This window comes from Hakea prostrata, chromosome 5 (genome assembly GCF_041222555.1).
Source record: "Hakea prostrata isolate BN-2017 chromosome 5, UWA_Hpros_2, whole genome shotgun sequence".
NCBI classification, from domain to species: domain Eukaryota; kingdom Viridiplantae; phylum Streptophyta; class Magnoliopsida; order Proteales; family Proteaceae; genus Hakea; species Hakea prostrata.
The window spans coordinates 1817782-1838079 of NC_142604.1; the positions used below are offsets into that span (position 1 = coordinate 1817782).

Sequence of the window (20298 nt, forward strand, 5' to 3'; positions counted from 1 at the left end):
ATTTCATTTCAGTCATTCAATATGATCGAGCATAAGATACTGCAAATAGTATAGACAATATCACCTTGATTACATCCATGGAGTTTGTAGTGTAAAAAATCTAACCAATCATGCATGCTATTTTCCAAAATTATGATGTATAAAAAATATAATCAATCATACATGCTTTTAAAACTAAAACTAATCTAACTCATCCACCTATTTGTACTGCTCCGCTCATTTGGCCTTTCATTCTTTGAGTAATAAAATTTAAGATATTTGGCAAAAAAAAAAAAAAAAAAAGTTAAAAAAGGAAAATAAATTATTAGAGCGATTATTCAAACCGAAAAATGTATTTAAAAAAAAAAAAAAATTCTTGAAAAGCTTCATAAGCATATACATATATAGTCTATTAAAATTAGAACCATCAAAACCGGTGGTTAATGATTTGAAGTCTTAAATTTGAAATTGATGCTATTGGTATAATTTTGGACTCGACGTCAAGAAACAAAAGGGAAATGTGGTGGCGATAGTAGTTTTTTTGGAGAATGGATGTGGTGGTCTCGAGCAAAGTGCAAGAAGATGAATATATTTTTTTGGTAAATCAAACTTCATTCCAAAGAATAGAAAAAAAACTAGGAGTCAGACTTACACAAATCCAACAACCAAGAGGTGGAAAGAGGTGCGAGAAGATGATTTTGTGTCACCTATTTGAGAGCTAGCTATGGTACAAAAAACAAGGGTAGTTTAGTAACTTTTGATTTTCTGTCACCCATATGCGAGTTGGCTATGGTACGAAAAACAAGAGTACTTTAGTAACTTTCTATGATTTTCATGTATGGTATTTTCATCATTTAACATATAAAAATGACTATTTTTTTAAATTTATTTATAAATTTCACTATTTAATGAAGTAACTAGTTGAATTAAAGTTTTTTTACTTAAAAATCAGGTTGCGTAGAAAATAATAATTTTAAAAAAAAAAAAAAAACGATAATCTTTTTTTTTTTTGTGGTAAAGACAATCAGTCTTCTTTATTTTGAACTGGCAAAGGACATTTACATGATTTTCCGGTCCAGACAAAATAGAAACTCTACCAAACAAAAAGGTTACATTTGATTTTAGAAATCCTCTTCCAACCATACCTTCTTCGTTGGATCTCTCGACATTGGTCATCTCTCCTGCTTCTGATACTGGAAGTCTGCAACTCGAGTCACATTCGCAGCATCGTGGATGGATGCAATCAGGAAACAAGCCACGAAGCTCAGGGAACAGGTCGCAAAGCAACAACAGGTACGAACCCTAATATTCTGTTCAACTGTATTATCCGTTTCCCATTTCGAATGATATCTTCATTGGTTAAAAGAATCTCAGCTGACTACATTTTATAAGTTTGAAATATAAATCTAACTCTCGCATTTAGCGCGATCGCAGAAAAAGTTTTCAGCAACTTGGGATACTTTATTTATTTCGTTTTAATGGTTGATTTTCTGTTATTATTTAGTGTTGAGATTGTTATATAGACGTTACGAAAGTTGAGTTCTAAGGTATTGGCATTTGAAAGGGATTGAGAGACGGTAAATTTAGCTTTTAGTCTCAATTGAGGCCATTGTCCGATAATCAGTAAATGTTGGATCCGGATTTCCATTTCTAAACAGTCATGAGATTTAACCATGAATATGCGCACAGAAGAAAATGAAAATTTGACAACCATTATGATCTGATCAGTTACCTTAATTCCCTATGGGTCTTCACTCTAGTGAATCATGGTTACCCGTTGGAAGTAGGATAGGAGTTTGATTTTCCATAAAGACACAACATTTTGTGGCTATGGATCTCTTATTCTCCTTGGCTCCTAGGCAATGGCAAACCAACATTCAATGACTAGAGCTTGACCTTCAGTTGATGTTGCTCAGATGGTGTACAGTGCGGATACTAGTGCAGCTGGTTACCGAGTGAAATAGCCGAGTGGCAGGGATATATCTTCTTTGTTGATGTGATGCTTTTTGCTATTTGAGCAGTGGCAACATGACAGGCTGAGCAAAGCTGTTGATAGAGATTGCTTCTGCAACAATTCTACATGTGGCTACTACGTTCTGCTACAGCCTCAATGAATTTTATGCAAAATTTGATGTGTTCAAATATACAAGTTCACTCTGCAAAGAATCTTGTTAGTAAGTCTTCTGTAACCATAGATAGTTTTTAGGGTTAGGGTTTTTAAGAAAATCTTATGGACTAGTAAGGAAAGGCATATGTGGCTAATCATGTTCGACAGTTAGAAACTATAATAGAAGTTATACCATATTACGGGTTTTTGTTTCGATCTGGTTTGAATTAGAACTTTATCGACCAAAACATATTCGGTCTAAATATGTATTCCACCCCCCTTCCCCCCGCCGTGTGGGGGTAGATTTGATGGCTAGTTTTGAGGGGTCAGATGATCAAATTAGGTTATGAAACTTGTAGACATCCTGTTTTAGGCCCTCCAAATAAGGCAGAACCCCTAGAAGAAAATAAAATCACACCTAAAATTGTAGTTAGGTTTTAGGCCCCGATGTACACTGCTTACATTCTCTAATATAACATTATTCCACATAATATCTAGTCTATAACTCATATAAAATTCAAGTAAGACGACTTAGATTAGTATTAAGAATGATTAGACATCAAATTATAAGCTATCTGATGAATCATGCATCACAAATGGTTCGCTATAGTCACAGAAAGAAAAGTGGAGTTTCCCGGTTCAGGAGTTGAAACCAGGGAAGAACATGAAATGTGGTTATGAGATACAAGGGGTGGATGCAACCAAAAAATTGGCTAAACTGGTCATAACAAAATTTAGGCAAAATGAAAGCTTCAACAAGACTATATGCACGTGTTTCACTTTGACAGCATGTGATGCTGAATGTTTCCATGATGTATCACTGATATTTGTGAAATCTTGTACCGTGAGTTTAATATTGCCTGTCTTCAATGTTATGTGTTTCATTTTGAGAGCATGTGAAGATGAAATGTTCGGTGATGTATCACCAATATTTTGGGAAATCTTGTACCATGAGTCTAATATTGCCTATGTTGTTCAGTTTTATGATTAATTAATGGTGGTCATTGCTTGACCAGAGTCAATTCACATATTCTTTATATTGAGATCTCTTAACTGTCACTTTTCCCCAAATTGTTTACTGCGTCCTCTGTGGTCAATATCTGTGCTTGACTTCTGTCAAGTTATATTAAATGATTACTTTTCTCCCTTTGCCTTGTATCCCCTCTATATGTGATGGATATATTTTTGTGGTAAAGAATTAAAGCTGATTATTTTTTGGAACCTCTGAAGACATGATCTGTTTTATGTACTCCAGGCCGTCTTCAAGCAGTTTGGAAGTGGCATATATGGGGGATCAGATAATTTAGTTTCAGATGACACAGACCTACAACAGCATCAAAAACTTGAGAAGCTTTACTTGTCAACTCGTGCAGCAAAGGTTAACCACTGTTCTGTATTTCTTTTGTGATTTTGCTTCAATATATTTCACCAACCCATAGATGTGCATTTTCTCTTTACCAGCACTTCCAAAGGGATATTGTTCGTGGTGTTGAAGGTTATATTGTTACTGGGTCAAAACAAGTTGAGATAGGTGAGGATGAAGCTCTTTAATCCGTTAGTAAATCTGTATTTTTTGTCCTGCCTTCTGTTTTTACATGCCTTAAACCACAACTTTCCATTAGGTACAAAGTTATCAGAAGATAGCAGGAAATATGGTGTTGAAAATACGTGTACCAGTGGCAATACATTATCAAAAGCTGCATTAAGTATTGCACGAGCTTATGGTCAATTAGAAAAGGAACGTGGAAATTTGTTGAAAGCTCTTGGTACACAGGTTTGAGCAAAGCACTCGGTAGACAGGTTTCATAAAGTTTTTTGCTTTCAATGTTGTAGCTTTGGTTTGGAAAATACTTCAACATTTCTTCGGGCATCTTCTTTTGATTTTAACTTTGGTGGTAACAGATTAACACTCCATATACACATCTCTATTTTTTTTTACCCCTTTAGATTTTGACATCGCTTGAATTGCTACTTGTTTTATGTGTGTGAAATCATTTTATATGACAGTGTCAACATATGTCTTTGATTCACCCCCCCAAAAAATATGGCTTTGAGGTCATAATTCTCCTTTAGTTGTATGTATGACTGTGTTTGATTTGCAAAGCAATTTCATATTTCATTGTGTTGAATTTACAGGTTGCAGAGCCATTAAGAGCAATGGTTATGGGAGCTCCACTAGAGGATGCTCGGCATCTTGCTCAACGATATGATCGAATGCATCAGGAAGCTGAAGCTCAGGTAGCATGAGATCTGTTTCTTCTGCTCTATTCTGCAAGATTTATCATGCTTTTAACATAATTGATTTGTTTGGTTGGTGACCTTTTATGTTGGACTTCTTCTGCAAGTTAAAGTGCTCAACCTTTTTTTTACGTGGAATGCTTCTAATATGTTCGGCTTACTAACTCGAGGAAACTTAGGCAGTCTTTGGTATAGCATTTGTTTTTTATTTTTACTCAAATAAATCGTTATGGTAGTGTTTGGTATGATTTGTATTTCTATTTAAAACCAAAAACAGGTCTCAACCTGTTTTTGCTTTTTCTATGAAACTCGTTTTCAGTTGTTTTCGTGGTGATTCTTAAAACAAGTGCTTCTTAGTTCTAAATTCTAATTTGTACAAGTGAGGTTAAAGCAGTAAATTCACATTCTTTTATAAAACCCTCTGATCTTCACCTTTTCTTTCTTTACAAAACCTTGCTTCATCTTCTTGAAGACGTTGTTCAAGATGGTATGAAAATGATGTTTCAAACCTCCATTAGGGTTTTTACCTCTGGAATCAGGATTCCACCGCCCCTTGGAATGAGTGTTCTTCTTGCTCCCATCGATTGGCAGGTAGAATGTCGCCACTTGGTGCCGAATATACCTCTGTGGTTTCTTCTTGCCCCACTAAATCTACAAGATTTCACCTTCTCTAGACTACAACTATAGCAATAGTGAAGCACTGGAGCAGAAAAAGGTCAGGACTAGGGTGAGTGTCACACCCCACCCAGCCGGATTTGGTCATACCCAAATACCCGTGGGGGTGATACATGGCAAGATTTAGGTTTAGTGACAATTCCATACAATACATGATAAAATAAAATTAAATGGACAGGAAATAAATAAGTTCAAGTATTTAATAATCAAGAATGAAAAGAAAGGATTACAATATCCAAAACTTCCTTTCAAAAACTAAATATATGAGTTTTAAGAAAAGAAAGAATGTATAATGTTGCAGTGAAAATAATCTAAAGAAACTCTAAGGAAAGGATTCTCCATAAGAGCAATCCTGGCACGAGCAAGAAGCGTCATGTGCCTCCACTTCTTCTCCAATTTCGCCCTCTTGGTAGCCATTCATCGAAGGATCCTCAACATAGGAGGGGTCCTCATAACCTGTAGAGCAGTCTAAAGAAACAAACAAAATAAAGGAATGAGTTCATAGAACTCAGTGAGGTAACTAACAATCACATCGTATATTCATCCAATTCCCATTAAGACAATAATGTATTCAATAATATAAGTAAATAAATAAATAAATAAATGCATGATGATGATATGAGGTTCTTAACTCTATAATATAGTCTCTAAAGTAGACACGCATTAAGTCATACACCAGTCTTCTTTGGGCGGTCTCATCACTCTTCCCTCACGACACTCAAGCACGTTTGTTGGGTTCTCCGCGGTTGTTGTTGTAAGCGAACTCCACCAATGCTAAGTGTTTATCCCAACTTCTACTCATGTCAGCTACACAAGCACGAAGCATGTCCTTCAAGATCTGAATGGTTCTTTCGGATTGTCCATCCGTTTGGGGATGATGAGTTGTACTCAAGTTTAACCTGGGTACTCAAAGCTTTTTGAGACTCTTCCAAAATCTTGAAGTAAATCTTGGGTCACGATCCGACACAATACTTACCGGCACACCATGCAATCTCACCACGTTATCCACATATAACCTTGCCAGTTTGTCCATGGTGAAAGTAATCTTCATAAGAATAAAGTGTGCTGACTTTGTTAATCGGTCCACTACTACCCACACTGTGTTGTTTCCTTTATTGGTCCAAGGCAAACTTGTGACAAAGTCCATCCTCCCACTTCCAACTTGGTACATGAAGTGGTTGCAAAAGACTTGCAGAAAGTTGTCGGACGGCTTTTACCCTTTGGCAAATTCCACACTTGGCCACAAAGTCTTCAACGTCATTTTTCAGACCAACCCACCAATAGTGCTCTTTCAAGTCTTTGTACATCTTGGTGCTACCGAGATGCATAGTGAACACAGAGTATTGTGCTTCACCCAAAATCTCTTTAATAATATCTTCATTCGTTGGTACACATATTCTTCCTTTGTACACTAAGAGCATTATCGGAGGATAAAGAAAAATCAATCACCTCTTGAGGGTCTGAAGAAATCTTCTCTAACTTCTCTTGCAACAAAGGATCTGAAGGTTGTAAGGTAATGATCCTATCTCTTAGGGTAGGCCTTGCTGTCAAAGCGGCAAGGATTACTTCAGAACCTTTCGGCACAATCTCCAACTCAAACTTCATGATAGAGTTTAGCATAGGCTTATTAAAGAACATTAAGATCAGTCACTCCTCGAGTGCTCTTCCTACTTAAGGCATCGACCACTACATTTGCTTGACCCGGATGGTACTGGATATTGCAATCGTAGTCCGTTGCCAGCTCAAACCACCGACGTTGTCTCATATTCAACTCCTTGTGGGTGAAGAAGTATTTCAAGCTCTTATGGTCGGTGAAAATGGCTATTGTTTCTCCATAAAGATAGTGATGCCATATCTTCAAACGAAAACCACCGCAGCCAACTGAAGATCATGAGTGGCATAGTTGTGTTCATAATCCTTGAGTTGCCGTGATGCATAGGCTACCACTTTCCCATGTTGCATTAACACACAACCAAGACCAATCTTCGATGCATCCGTGTAAACTGTCAATCCTCTAGAGTTATCGGGTACAGTCAAAACCGGTGCATTGGTCAATGTCTTCTTTAACTCTTGGAAGTTCTTTTCACATGATTCACTCCACACGAACTTCACGCCTTTCTTCGTCAATCTTTTCATTGGGGCGGATAACTTAGAGAAATTTTCAATGAATCTCCTACAGTATCCAGCAAGTCCCAAGAAACCTCTGATTTTAATGACCGATTTGGGTTGATCCCAATCTGCTACTGCCTTGACCTTATCTAGATCCACTTTAATTCCATCTGCAGATACAACATGTCCCAAAAACACTACCTGTGAAAGCCAAAACTCATTTGGAAAACTTTGCATACAACTTCTTTTCTCTTAACCTTTGCAAAGCAAACCTTAAGTGTTCGACATGCTCTCTCTCATCCTTAGAATAAATCAAGATGTCATCAATAAAAACTATGTTAAATTTATCTAAGACATCATGAAATATCCTATTCATCAAATCCATGAAAACGGTTGGTGCATTGGTCAGATCGACCGGCATCGCTTTGGATTTGTAATGACCATATCGAGTCCTAAAAGCCGTTTTGCATATGTCATTGGCTTTCACTCTCAATTGATGATATCCTGATCGCAACTCAATTTTAGAGAAAATTGCGGCTCCCTTCAATTGATCAAACAAATCATCAATTCTCAGTAGAGTATATCTATTCTTGATAGTAAGTTTGTTCAACTCTCTATAGTCGATACACATCCTCATACTTCCATCTTTCTTCTTCACGAACAACACCGGAGCTCCCCAAGGAGATACACTAGGTTAAATGAAACCTCTCCCAAGTAACTCATTTAGCTGGCCTTGAAGTTCTTTCAACTCCATGGGTGCCATTCTGTATGGAGCTTTGGACACAAGTGAAGCTCCAGGTATGAGTTTAATGGCAAAATCCAACCCTCTTTCTGGGGGTATTCTGGGCAATTCATCAGGAAAAACATCCCTAAAGTTCTTCACTACTTTAAGGTCTTCAATGGACTTCACTTCTTTTCTTCCATAGAAGCACAAAGTTTAGCACCTCCAACCAGTTCCTTTGCTTGAAGTGCTGCCACTGAAGTCTTCTCGCACTGCTTTCCAAATCACCTTGGGACTCAAAAATAGGGCTATCAACGGGATGAAATTGAACTTTTTTCTTTGAACATGAGATGACTGCCTTGTGAGCTGTCAGCCAATCCATGCCTAAGAAAAAGTCTTTTATGTCCAATTTCACAAGTTGAGCCTCTAGATCTTTTCCTTCAACAATTATAGGTCAAAGTCCAACTACTTTCATCAAGTTTTACTAGAGACCGAGTAGGTGTACTAACCACTAGTTCATGACATAGTTTACTAGATGGTAAAGAAGTACGCCTCACATACGATGATGCAATAAATGAGTGTGAGGCTCCAGTGTCAAATAATACAAATGCTGGAACTGAAGCAATAAGAAGTGTACCTGTCACTACAACATGACTCTGGTCTATCTCAGTTCCAGTCAAACTATGCACCTTTCCCGCTTGAGGTTGCTGAGGTGGCCTGAAAGAAGTATTAGGCTGACTTCCTTTCTGTGGGTAGAAGCGAGCCATATGTCCAGGTTTCTTGCAATAGAAGCAGGTAAGCTCTCCTGGACCTCGAACTGTAGCTGGCTGAACTGCTAGTCTAGGGCCATTGACAGGATGCGTATTTGCATAGATAGGTCCTGATGGTGGAGTAGTTCCAGCTGGCCGCATAGGTGCACCACTATTCCCATAACCAAACCCTGATCCTCTTGGTTGAAACTGAGGATTGGGTGATGCAAAATTAAAGACATATTTAAGGAAGAAAAAGCCCATTGGGTTAGGCCCATTAACGGCCTAAAGCTATCACTTGAACCAGCCCATGGCTTTTATGGGCTAGGACTGTTTTAGTGGGTCAAAGTTAGCCCACACATGTTGAACTTCATAGTTTATACCTAAGCCCAAGTCTAGGTTTTGAAAAGTCAATAAAAAGGGCTATGGTTTGAAAATAAAAGAACTCATTGTCAAAGGAGTTTTCCTTTGTCAAAGAGTTAGGTAATAGTTGAGTTATTAATAGGTAGGTGGTGTTAGCTAGTGGTTGGATGTTACCATTAATGTTTATGTCTCTTTAGAATGCTACATAAAGAGACTTATGTAAGTGGTGTACACACAACTCATGAATTGAAATCAAATTGCTTGCTAGCATTCCTCCTCTTTGGAAAACCCTTGTGTTTGATCAAGGTAGGTTGATGTTCGATCCAATCGATCCACCTTATGGTGTGAAGCCCGGGTGTTACATGTTACATTGTTATTGTCACTTTCTTCATTATAGTTCTGCTCCTATTTGAAGATATATTCAGCCCGTTTCGTTATATGCTATTATCCTTATAATACCATTCTAGTTTCAGCCCTCTTTCCCATCTAAACTCTGTTTCACCTTAAGTCCATCAAATCTGAAATTGATTCCTTGTGAAAGATCTTATTTGGCTATTGTTTTGATCAATCAAATACAATACTACATTACTGGGGTAAGGTGAAGGCCTAGTGAACCTTCCTTGATTTTTGCTCACATAAGGATTGGGTCCCTTATTAGCCAAACTCCTCTGCAGTTGGTAGGTCTCTCATTCTCCTTCTTCAATCTTCTTTGTTGCTTGCACGATCTGAGCATAACTCACGATAGGTTGTATGGCCATATAAGTTATGATGGTTGGCCTCAAACCTTTCGAGAATTTCTTGGCTTTCTCCAAATCAGCCTTCATAAATATTGGAGCAAAAAAGAAGAGCTCCTCAAACTTCTGCTGATAATCGAGAACAGAGAGGGGTCCTTGCTGAAGGGCTATGAATTCAGCCTCCTTGGAGTCTCTTACTGACACTGGGAAGTACTGGTAGAACGCTTCCTTGAAAATCTCCCAAGTGATCACCGGATGCTATGCTGCCTAGACAGGTTGTGTGGCATTCCACCAAGCATCAGCCTCATATTGAAGCTTTTGTTCAGCACACACTATCTTTTGTTCTTCATCACACCTTAAGTGATGGAAGGCTTTCTCCATTTCTCTTAATCACTTATTCGGGAACAAGACGTCCTTAGTGATTCTGGTGAATGTTGGGACACGAAGCTTGAGGAATTGCTCCACTCAGTTTGTTGTGAAATCCCAAACTGAAAGTCCCCTCATTACCTCCGTGAGTGAAGGTTCCAGCACCATGAGCTTGAGGTGTAGGCCTATTTCCTATAGCCACCACTCCTTGCATGAGCGCATTGATTTGAGTCTGCTGCTGCTGCTGCTGCATCATGTTTCTCATAATGTTGAACACATCCTGAGTTGTGGCCTACGTTGGAGCATCGGGTAGGTTACCTCCTTGAGGAAGGGGTGTTTCTGTACTAGGTGGAGGAACACCACTTGCTCCTTCCCGACTGGAATCATTAGGAGAGCCATCACTACTTCCGTTCTTGACAGATCAGTTTCTCAAATTAACCATCTTGATAACACCATAAACTCGTGAATTCCAAAATCACAAACTTAAGACATCCAATCCTTATATCAAACTTCAGCAAACAATAAAGCTGAAGGCACGTATGAAAACCAATTGAAGCACTTGAAAGAATCCAAAAATTTTATTTTTTATTAGGGGACCAAGGTGGTCTTTGAAATCAGGGGACCAATTTTTGTGTGTGTTGACCATAGGGGGGTTGGGTCGAGTCGACCATCCACCCACCCGGTAGGTCTTTGGAAATCGAGACCCTGCCAAAACCCCTCTTTTTTTTTTTTTTCTTTTCTTTTCTTCTGGAAGTCTTTCCTGCGCGCGTGCCCGCGCCCAAACAGCCCCAAAATCACATTTTCTTCACTTTTTCAACCTTTTCACCTCTCTCACCCTCTCCCTTGCCTTGGGGGTGAGTTCTACTACACTTCTAGGTTAGATCTAGCCATGTACGAGGCTCGAACGCGAGATTTGACAGCATCTTCTCCGCAAAACCCAAAAGTAAACTCTCCCCACATACCATCTTCGATTTATATGCGGGATATCCCCATTGATCTCACATATATCATTCAACGTGCAGCACCCCGATGTATCCAACCTTGGGTATGGGCGTCTCTTAACCCGAATCTTCAGACATTTCGGAGTGGACTTCTTTGACACAGAAGAATTGAGGGAAAATTTGGGAGATAACATTGGGAGAAAACTTATCTCTCAGATGGGAATTCGAGACGGACCCAACTCTCCAGTTTTAACAGAGGATGGAGAGGGAGGTAGACAACAGGAGCATGTGCCACCAGAGCGTCACATGGAGGAGGGTGAGTCTTCCTTTAGTAGAAGGGCTCCACCAGTACCCGCCGTTGATCCTGCCATGTGGGCAACATTCTTGGCTGCAGTAGGAAGAGTAGAGCAAAAGCAGAATTTCATGGGTCAGCAGATTGTAGAGCTTCACACTCAACAACAGGAGATGGTCCGACGAATGAGAGACATCCATGCCTGAGTCGAGCATTAGGAGAATTTCCTTTCGTCAGAACATGCCCCCGCCAGAGTGCTAGAGATTTACTTACTCACTCAGTTTCATTTTATTTCTAACATATATTTTATTATGCGTGTTTGTACACGCTTTTTCACTTGATATGGGGTTGTAATATTTTGAATCTATGAATTTTATCAGTTATGAACTTTGACATTTCATATACTTATTGTGCTTTATGCTTTAGTTGAATTAATAGTATATGTGACTTTGTATTTCATACACTTATTGTATTTTATTCATATTGGATTTATTATGCAACTGTTAAAATCAAATATTTCCTAAGTTCATGATAAGCCTATTATTCACTCTTATTTAGTAGAGTCAGTTATGGATCAATGACTCAGATGTCCCTACTGTATCATATAAAGTTAGGACTTGTATGAACCTAGGCTCTGATACCACCTTCTGTCACACCCCACCCAGCCGGATCTGGTCATACCTGAATACCTATGGGGGTGATACACGGCAAGATCTAGGTTTAGTGACAATTCCATACAATACATGATAAAATTAAAGTTAAATGGACAGGAAATAAACAAGTTCAAGTATTTAATAATCAAGAATGAAAAGAAAGGATTACAATATCCAAAACTTCCTTTAAAAAACTAAACATCAGAGTTTTAAGAAAAGAAAGCATGTATAATGTTACAGTGGAAATAATCTAAAGAAATTTTGAGGAAAGGAATCTTCATAAGAGCAATCTTGGCACGAACAAGAAGCGTCATGTGCGTCCACTTCTTCTCCAATTTCGCCCTCCTGGTAGCCATTCATCGAAGGATCCTCAACATAGGAGGGGTCCTCATAACCTATAGAGCAGTCTAAAGAAACAAACAAAATAAAGGAATGAGTTCATAGAACTCAGTGAGGTAACTAACAATCACATCATATATTCATCCAATTCCTATGTCATAATTCATAAGACAATCATGTATTCAATAATATAAGTAAATAAATAAATAAATGCATGATGATGATATAAGGTTCCTAACTCTATAATATAGTCTCTAAAGTAAACACGCATTAAGTCATACACCAGTCTTCTTTGGGCGGTCTCATCACTCTTCCCTCACAGCACTCAAGCACGTCTGTTGGGTTCTCCACGGCTGTTGGGTAAAGTATTATCGAACCATGGTTGGGGATCAAGTCTCCACTCTCTCACATCACCATTGGTATAAGATTTGGCGCATGTCAGGGATAAACTTAAGTTCAATGCAAAGTCATACGGTCTCATACTACATATGGTCCGGATATCTCCCCTCACGCCTAGTGCTCTGTTGGTTCAATACCTTCCCACTTATGAATGGAATTCTCAACGGGAGGTATCTGTTGGATCCCATTCCTTAACTTAGTGGTCATCCACATATAATGGACAGGATGATCTCCATGTCCTCTCATGTGTTGGTTACCGATCTTTAGCGCGCAGGAGTCCTTATCTATTATATGCAGTATGATGATAGTGGGCCTGCTCGATACACAGGACCCAACCACTAGCATCACGGGTCAATCGGCTTCAATACCCCTACCGGAAGGGTAGTAGTACTCATAGGGGTTCCTAGCCCAACACTTCTAGACACCTATCAAATATGCAATTGGGTTGAATGGCACCACATAAAGTTACTAGGATAATGGGCGAACCCACAACCCTAGTGAAAAATACAAGGTAGAGAGAATAATAATATTCCCCCGCTCCCTTCACATACATTTACATTCCATTCTCATAATAATAATAATAGATTTAAAGGCAACTAACAACATCATAGATAATAGTTTTACCTTTCTTTCGTGCAAAGTCACACACAAATATAGTAAGATTAACAGAAATTACAGCAATTTATATTTAACAAAAGACATAAAATAACAAAAATTAATTAAATATAATGTGATTAGTTATTCCTCACCTTCCAACTAGATTCCTTTCTCCAATGATCAGTAATTCCTTCCCACAAGAAGGTAACAAAAGGATAATTTACCCTAATCATGCAAGAGGATTAACAAAAATAAAATATAAGTTAATTTGGATTTAGAAAAATATCTTAAAATATTCCCATAAAAACCCAAACAGAAAACTAGGTTTTAACTCGCCCTTTTTAACCTAAATCGGCTAAAAGTTATAATTTCGCCCTTGATTTGAAGTCGAAACGAAACGAAACTTAACTTTGGGGGAAGCTAATTGGCAGTAAAGAGATCATAAGGGTGTCCTCAATTTGGTCCAATTTAATCCAAAACCCCAAATTGGCTCTCCTAAATCACCCGTGGGTGACCCGGTGAGTCAAAATGCATCAACCTTGGCAAGGGATCGCCCCAATAATTCTTATACTAGAAAGGGACATTAAAACAAAGATTGAGGAGTGAGCAATGAACTTAACATGCTTCCCTTTCAAGATCCCTCAAAAGGAAAGGAGAGAAAATACTCACAAAATTGTGATTAAGAGAAGGATTAAAGAAATCTCACATTTCTTGAAGTTTTTGCGAAGATTTGAATCACAAACACCTTCGGAAGAATGGAAATTGATCCTCTTCTCGGTTTCTCCTCTTCCCGCAGCCTCAAACTCGTTCTTGCATAAAGAAATGTGGTTACGGGTGAGTTAAAACATAAAATAGGGCTTAAAAACCTAAAATTCCGTTTTTGCCCCTAAATAGAAAATGGGGTGGGGATTGGTTCACCCAACCGGCCCATGGTTGGACACCTAAATGGACTCCGAATTCGGTGATTTTTAGCTTGTTGGAAAGGTCTTTTGATGATCTTCGATTTGATACCTTATTTGTGTCAATCGGATTCTCCATTGCCGATCTACGGACGTGCCAAAATCTTCTTTTAACACCATCGTGATTAATCTTCTCTCTTCTTTTAAACTCCATGAGAGTTATCAAATCATCACTAAGTTCATCCACAATCATTTGGCCCTCTTCCGAACCTTCGGGCTCGACTCGAATGGTCCACAGTTGTTGCTGACTCGAGGCTCAGGTTTGCGGTCCTGAAATCACGGGTTAACGGGTTAGAAATCCAGGGGATTTCACAGTGAGGGCTGCTGTAGGAGCCCCTGCGATGACAAACACATCTACTCATGCTGGCTCCAGCAGTAGGGATGGACCACTGCAGAAGCAGCAGCTTCGTGTGCTTGTGGCAGGGGGTGGGATTAGTGGGCTTGTTTTTGCTGTGCCAGTCATAAGAAAAGGCTTCGATATGGTATTGGAGGATGTAAGTGCCATTACAGGAGAGGGGAAGTACTGGGGTCCAATTTAGATACAAAGCAATGTGTTTGCTGCGCTGGACGCCATCGATTTTGAGGTTGCTGAGGAAATTATGAAGGCTGGTTGCATCACTGGTGACTGAATCGATGGAATGGTTGATGGGATCTCTAGTTCTTGGTTAGTTGTTCCTGCTTGTGCCCCTTCTTGTCAGGAATTAGGACTTGTATTGGGCTCAGATGTTACATCTTCTTTATAGCTTACGAACCCATATTGCGATTTATTACCAGTTGGGAGGACAGAACTGAAAAAGAAACATGGCATAAGAGTGATGCAAGAGCAGACACATGCTATACAGTTTCTGTCTGTAGGTTAAAAACCAATGGAAGGCTTTCTGATGTTTCTTCCAGATTCAAGTTGATGGCTAATGTTTAACTTCTTTTTACAGTCTTTGAAATTACTGTTAGAATATATATTTCAGGTGGTGCTCACTATCATATAAAAAGATCCATTTAGCAAAATATGACCCTGAATAGAGATTAATTCCTTTACCCAAAAAAAAAAAGAAAGAGATTAATTCAGTAGTTTGTTTTGGTGAAATTAATTAGGTAGTTTATGAGACTATTATGAATGACCTACACTTGGAGAGTGTTTATATCTTTTTCTTTATGAGTTTAAAAACCTATAGAAAATCATTTTACAGAAAGATATACCAAACGTATTTTTTATTAAAAAAAATCTATTTTACCAATTGATTACCAAACGTCTTTTGTATTTTGACACAAAATGGTTTTTTGTACTATTTTTAACAAAGGGTAAAAATAAAAAATGAAAATCATGCCAAAGAGAGCCTTTAGTCTTCACGCAGCTTATTTTGTTCTTGATCTATTCAGGCTATCGAAGTCTCTAAACGCCAAGCAAGAGTAAGGGAATCTGCAGGCAATGTTGATTATATGCCAAAGCTTGAAGCTGCTGAAGCCAAGCTGCAAGAGCTGAAATCAAACATGTCAACGTTGGGGAAGGAAGCTGTTGCTGCAATGGCTGCTGTGGAAGCCCAGCAACAAAGACAGACGCTCCAGCGGCTTATTGCCTGGGTAATTTATTTGCATCTTTACCTGACACCGTTCATTCTAAGTTACATACCATATGTTTTAGAATATCACACTTTTTACTCATGTTGCTCTTCTACATTAAAGGTGGAGTCTGACCGTTTTTATCATCAACGAGCTTTACAAATACTTGATCAGCTTGAGGGAGAGGTACAGGATCATCTTATGAACTCAAATCACTATTGCTTCTTTTTGGCAGATAGTGTTATTTATTTAAACTTTTTGTCTTTTGACTAAAGGATTGTTAAGATCTATGATACTTTGCTGCAATTTCCAGATGGTATCAGAGCGCCAAAGAATTGAAGCTTCTCCTAGTGTGGCTGTAGACAATTCGATGCCACCACCACCACCATCATATGAAGAAGTCAATGGTAGTTTTGTTGCTCAAACATATGATGGGCCAACAGATAGCATGGGATACTTTTTAGGAGAGGTGATTTGCTTATCTATATATAGAAATCTTTATTGATAATGAAGCACAGTTTTGTTGTGGCTTTCTGATGACTCTTTTATTCCCAAATTTTCATTTTCACTTTGTTGTAGGTTACACATTCTTATCAAGCTGAGTCTGATGTGGAGCTGAATTTGTCAGTTGGTGACTATGTTGTTGTTCGAAAGGTTTGTGAATCCCCCTTACTTGATGATGGTTTAATGCTTTATTTAATGATTTTATTTTGATTTGGCTGTTTTTGACTAAAATAAAAGGTAAAGACAAATAAATTTCTCTAGAAAATGTGGTGCTGACAATAATTGTGGAATTTGAAGGTTGTTGGGAGGAAACAAAGTGATATTCGCCAGGTTCACTATTTGACATAGATGCAATATGAGTTATTCTCTGTTTTGCTTGGCGTTGCTGACTAAATGACAACTTACCAAGGGCATGGATCATGCCTAACAGGAATTGGCTTTTCACTAGAGTTTCACCATCAGCAGTGGAAAGGAACTGTCAAAACAAAATAGAACCGGAATTTAGAAAGAAGAAGAAGAAAAGAAAAAGAGTGAGATGTCGACAGGCGGAAAAGGGGTGAATCCTAGACCAAGATAGGACTTAAAGCCTATAATATACGTAATGTTTAGGATGCCTAGTAAGAGTCTAACTATGCATAAAGACTTAGATTAGTTGAAGTAACTGGCAATGACTAAATAACATAAAACAAGACAATAACTCAACACGGTAGTCCAAAAATTAGCATTTGGAAATAAGAAGAAAAGAAATAAGCCTTGGGTATGGTTATTTATGCACTGGGCTTCCAATTCCATGTGTTTCCTTTCGTAATAGGTTTAATGGCCTAAAATATGGGAACTTGGAAGATATATGAGATTTGGCATATAGTAGCTTATTTCAATCCTATGTTAATTAATGCAGTGGACTTTACACGGTAGTATTGATTAGTCTTTTAGTTTTCATATCTTAGACTATGACCAAGTGGTCACTGGTTTGAGTCTTGAAAATTGAAACAACTTCTCTCTCGAAAGCAAGGGTATGTGGCTGTATATATTATGACCCTGCTGTGACGGGAACCTTGTGCATTGGGTATGCCATCTTTGCTTTGTTTTTTTTTTTTTTTTGGGGGGGGGGGGGGGGGGGGGGTGTTTCATGTATCCAGCCTATGGAATTATTCCCCTTGTTTGGGGATTGCTAGGGCGTCCCTCGACAAAAGAAGCGACGCGCTACACTATGGCCCCGGTGTAGTGATAGGTGGGCAAGGGTTAGCTAGGGCGTCTCCTTTAAGCAACTCGTTGCATTGGCGCCTGGATGCGGTGATAAGTAGGCAAGGGTTTCAGTGCCATGGACGAGTGCAGGTAAAGAAGCTAGTCCAAATATGTAAGATTAGATTGGAATCTTGGAACATATGATCTTTAACTGGTAAGAACTTAGAATTGATAGATGTAATGAGGAAAAGAAGGATTAATATATATTGCATTCAAGAGACTAGATGGAAGGGTAAAAAAACTAAAGAGTTGGATGACTTTGAACTTTGGTATACTGGGGATAAAATTAATAAAAATGGAGTAGGTATAATAGTGGATAAATATTTTAACAATGATGTGATGGATGTTAAAAGAGTGGGTGATAGGGTTATTGCTATCAAGCTTGTAATGGAGAAAGAGTTCATAAATATAATTTGTGCATATGCACCTTAAGTAGGATTGGATGAAAGTCTAAAGCTAGAATTTTAGGAAAATATGGATGGATTAATGCAAGGAATTCGTCAAGGAGAAAAGATTATTATAGGAGGTGATCTAAATGGACATATTGAAATAGATCAAAGAGGCTATAAGAGTGTACATGGAGGATATAGTTTTGGAGAGAGGTATGAGGAAGGGATCTCAATTTTAGATTTTGCTGTTGCTTTTGATCTATCTATTGTAAATACTTACTTCAAAAAGAGAGAGGAGCATTTAATTACTTTCAAAAGTGGATATCATAGAAGCTAAATAGATTTCTTCCTAACTAGAAGGATTGATAGATTGTTGTGCAAGGATTGCAAGGTGATACCAGGGAAAAACTTAATTGCACAACATAGACTTGTGGTATTGGATGTGTGCCTAACCCCAAAAACTCATAAAAGGTGCAAGGTTAACCATTCTAGGATAAGATGGTGGAACTTGAAAGGAGAGTGTTCAAAATCCTTCGCTAATGAAGTAGCCAAACAAGTAAAGTGGGATTTTAAAGGGGATACTAATGCCATGTGGAATGAGATGGCTATATGTATTAAGAAGGTGGCTAAAGATGTCCTAGGTGAATCAAAATGAAAGCTCTATTCTTATAAAGAAACTTGGTGGTGGGATAGTGAGGTTCAAGCTGCTATTAGGAATACAAAAGCTAGTTTTAAGACATGGCAAATAATTAAGGATGTTGAGGATCTTCAAAGGTATAGGTTGGATATAAATGAAGCTAAGAAAATTGCGGAAAAAACAAGGGAAAAGAAGTATGGAGAGTTATACAATAAGTTGGGCACGAAGAAAGGGGAAAATTAATTTATAAGATGGCTAAGATGAGGGATAGGAAGAGTAGAGATCTTTACCATTTTAGATGCATTAAAAATGGAGATGGTAAAGTACTAGTATGTGATGAGGACATTAAGAAAAGATGGGAAATCTATTTCTCTAGTCTACTAAATGAGCATACTTCAAGCACCTATGATTCAGACAATTACACCATTCACCAATGCACCAATTTTTGAACTTATATACGGAGAATTTCGATGTGTGAAGTAAAAGAAACACTAAGGAGGATGAAATTCGGCAAAACACAAGAACCTAATGAAACCCCAATAGAAGTATGGAAGAGCTTAGGAACCCATGGACTAATTTGATTGACTAAGTTGTTTAACAAGATTATGAGCACAGGGAAAATGCTAGATGAATGGAGGAGAAGCATCGTTCGTGGTTCCAATTTACAAAAATAAAGGAGATATTTAGAGCTGTAATAACTATAGGGGCATCAAATTGGTGAGCCATACTATGAAATTATGGGAGAGTAATTGAAACCCGTTTGAGACACTTGTCTACAATTATGGAGAACTAGTTTGGGTGTATGCCGGAAGATCCACAATGGAGTTTATTTACCTAATTAGGAGACTTATGGAAATGTATAGAGAATGTAGGAAAGATCTTCATATGGTATTTATTGACCTAGAAAAAAGCTTATGATAGAATCCTAGAGCGTTAATTTGGCAAGTTCTAGAGAAAGAAGTGTTGCAAGTAAATATGTAAACATAGTTAAGGAAATGTATGATGGTTTGGTGACAAGTGTAAGAATAGTGGGGGGGTCAAAGTAATGAATTCCCAATTACAGTTGGGCTACATCAAGGATCAACTTTAAGCTTATATCTATTTGCACTTGTAATGGATAAATTAATCAAAGACATTCAATATGAGGTCCCCTGGTGTATGCTTTTTGTTGATGATATTGTGTTGATTGATGAGACTCAAGTGGGGATTAATACCAAATTAGAATCATAGAGAACAATTTAGGAATAAAGAGGCTTTAAACTAAGTAGAACGAAGACAAAATATCTAGTTTGTAACTTTAGTCATGATCGGGCAAATGATGAGGTGGTGATACTTGACGATAAGGAGATTCCTCAGAGTGATTGTTTTAGGTACCTAGGTTCAATCATAAACATGGTGAGAGATCTCGCTCTCGAGCGAGATCTCGCTACCATGAAAAACCGAGATCTCGAACATCTCGGCGAGATCTCGGTCGAGATATGTCATTTTTTGGGCGTCAACTCGGTAGTCCATCTCGGTGGGTTTTAGGGTCCCAGTTAGGCTAAAACTTGGTATTTAGCCTATTTGATGCCTTTTGAAGACACTAGTGGCCTTGGATTTGTGAGAAAACAGCCCTAAGTATGATTTCTAAGTCTACCCATATTGTGAAACTGAAATGCTGTAGGATTAGAGAATGCAAGGTTATATAACATATAATATAAAACCATTAATGCTGTAGGATTAGAGAATGCAAGGTTATATAACAT

At 38.2% G+C, this 20298-nt stretch overlaps 1 protein-coding gene across 1 annotated transcript in view; it reads left to right on the plus strand.

The window, feature by feature from the left end:
* The first annotated feature begins 1041 nt into the window (after positions 1-1041).
* The window catches only part of LOC149014329 (SH3 domain-containing protein 2-like), a 33534-nt gene continuing 14277 nt past the window's right edge, over positions 1042-20298 (plus strand). Inside the window, exons 1-9 of the mRNA XM_089155779.1 lie at positions 1042-1272; positions 3342-3464; positions 3548-3617; positions 3709-3860; positions 4223-4324; positions 15599-15799; positions 15902-15964; positions 16092-16247; positions 16358-16432. Of these exons, the coding sequence (XP_089011905.1) occupies positions 1213-1272; positions 3342-3464; positions 3548-3617; positions 3709-3860; positions 4223-4324; positions 15599-15799; positions 15902-15964; positions 16092-16247; positions 16358-16432 (1002 nt within the window). The 5' untranslated portion in view covers positions 1042-1212. The remainder of the gene's footprint in view (positions 1273-3341; positions 3465-3547; positions 3618-3708; positions 3861-4222; positions 4325-15598; positions 15800-15901; positions 15965-16091; positions 16248-16357; positions 16433-20298) is intronic.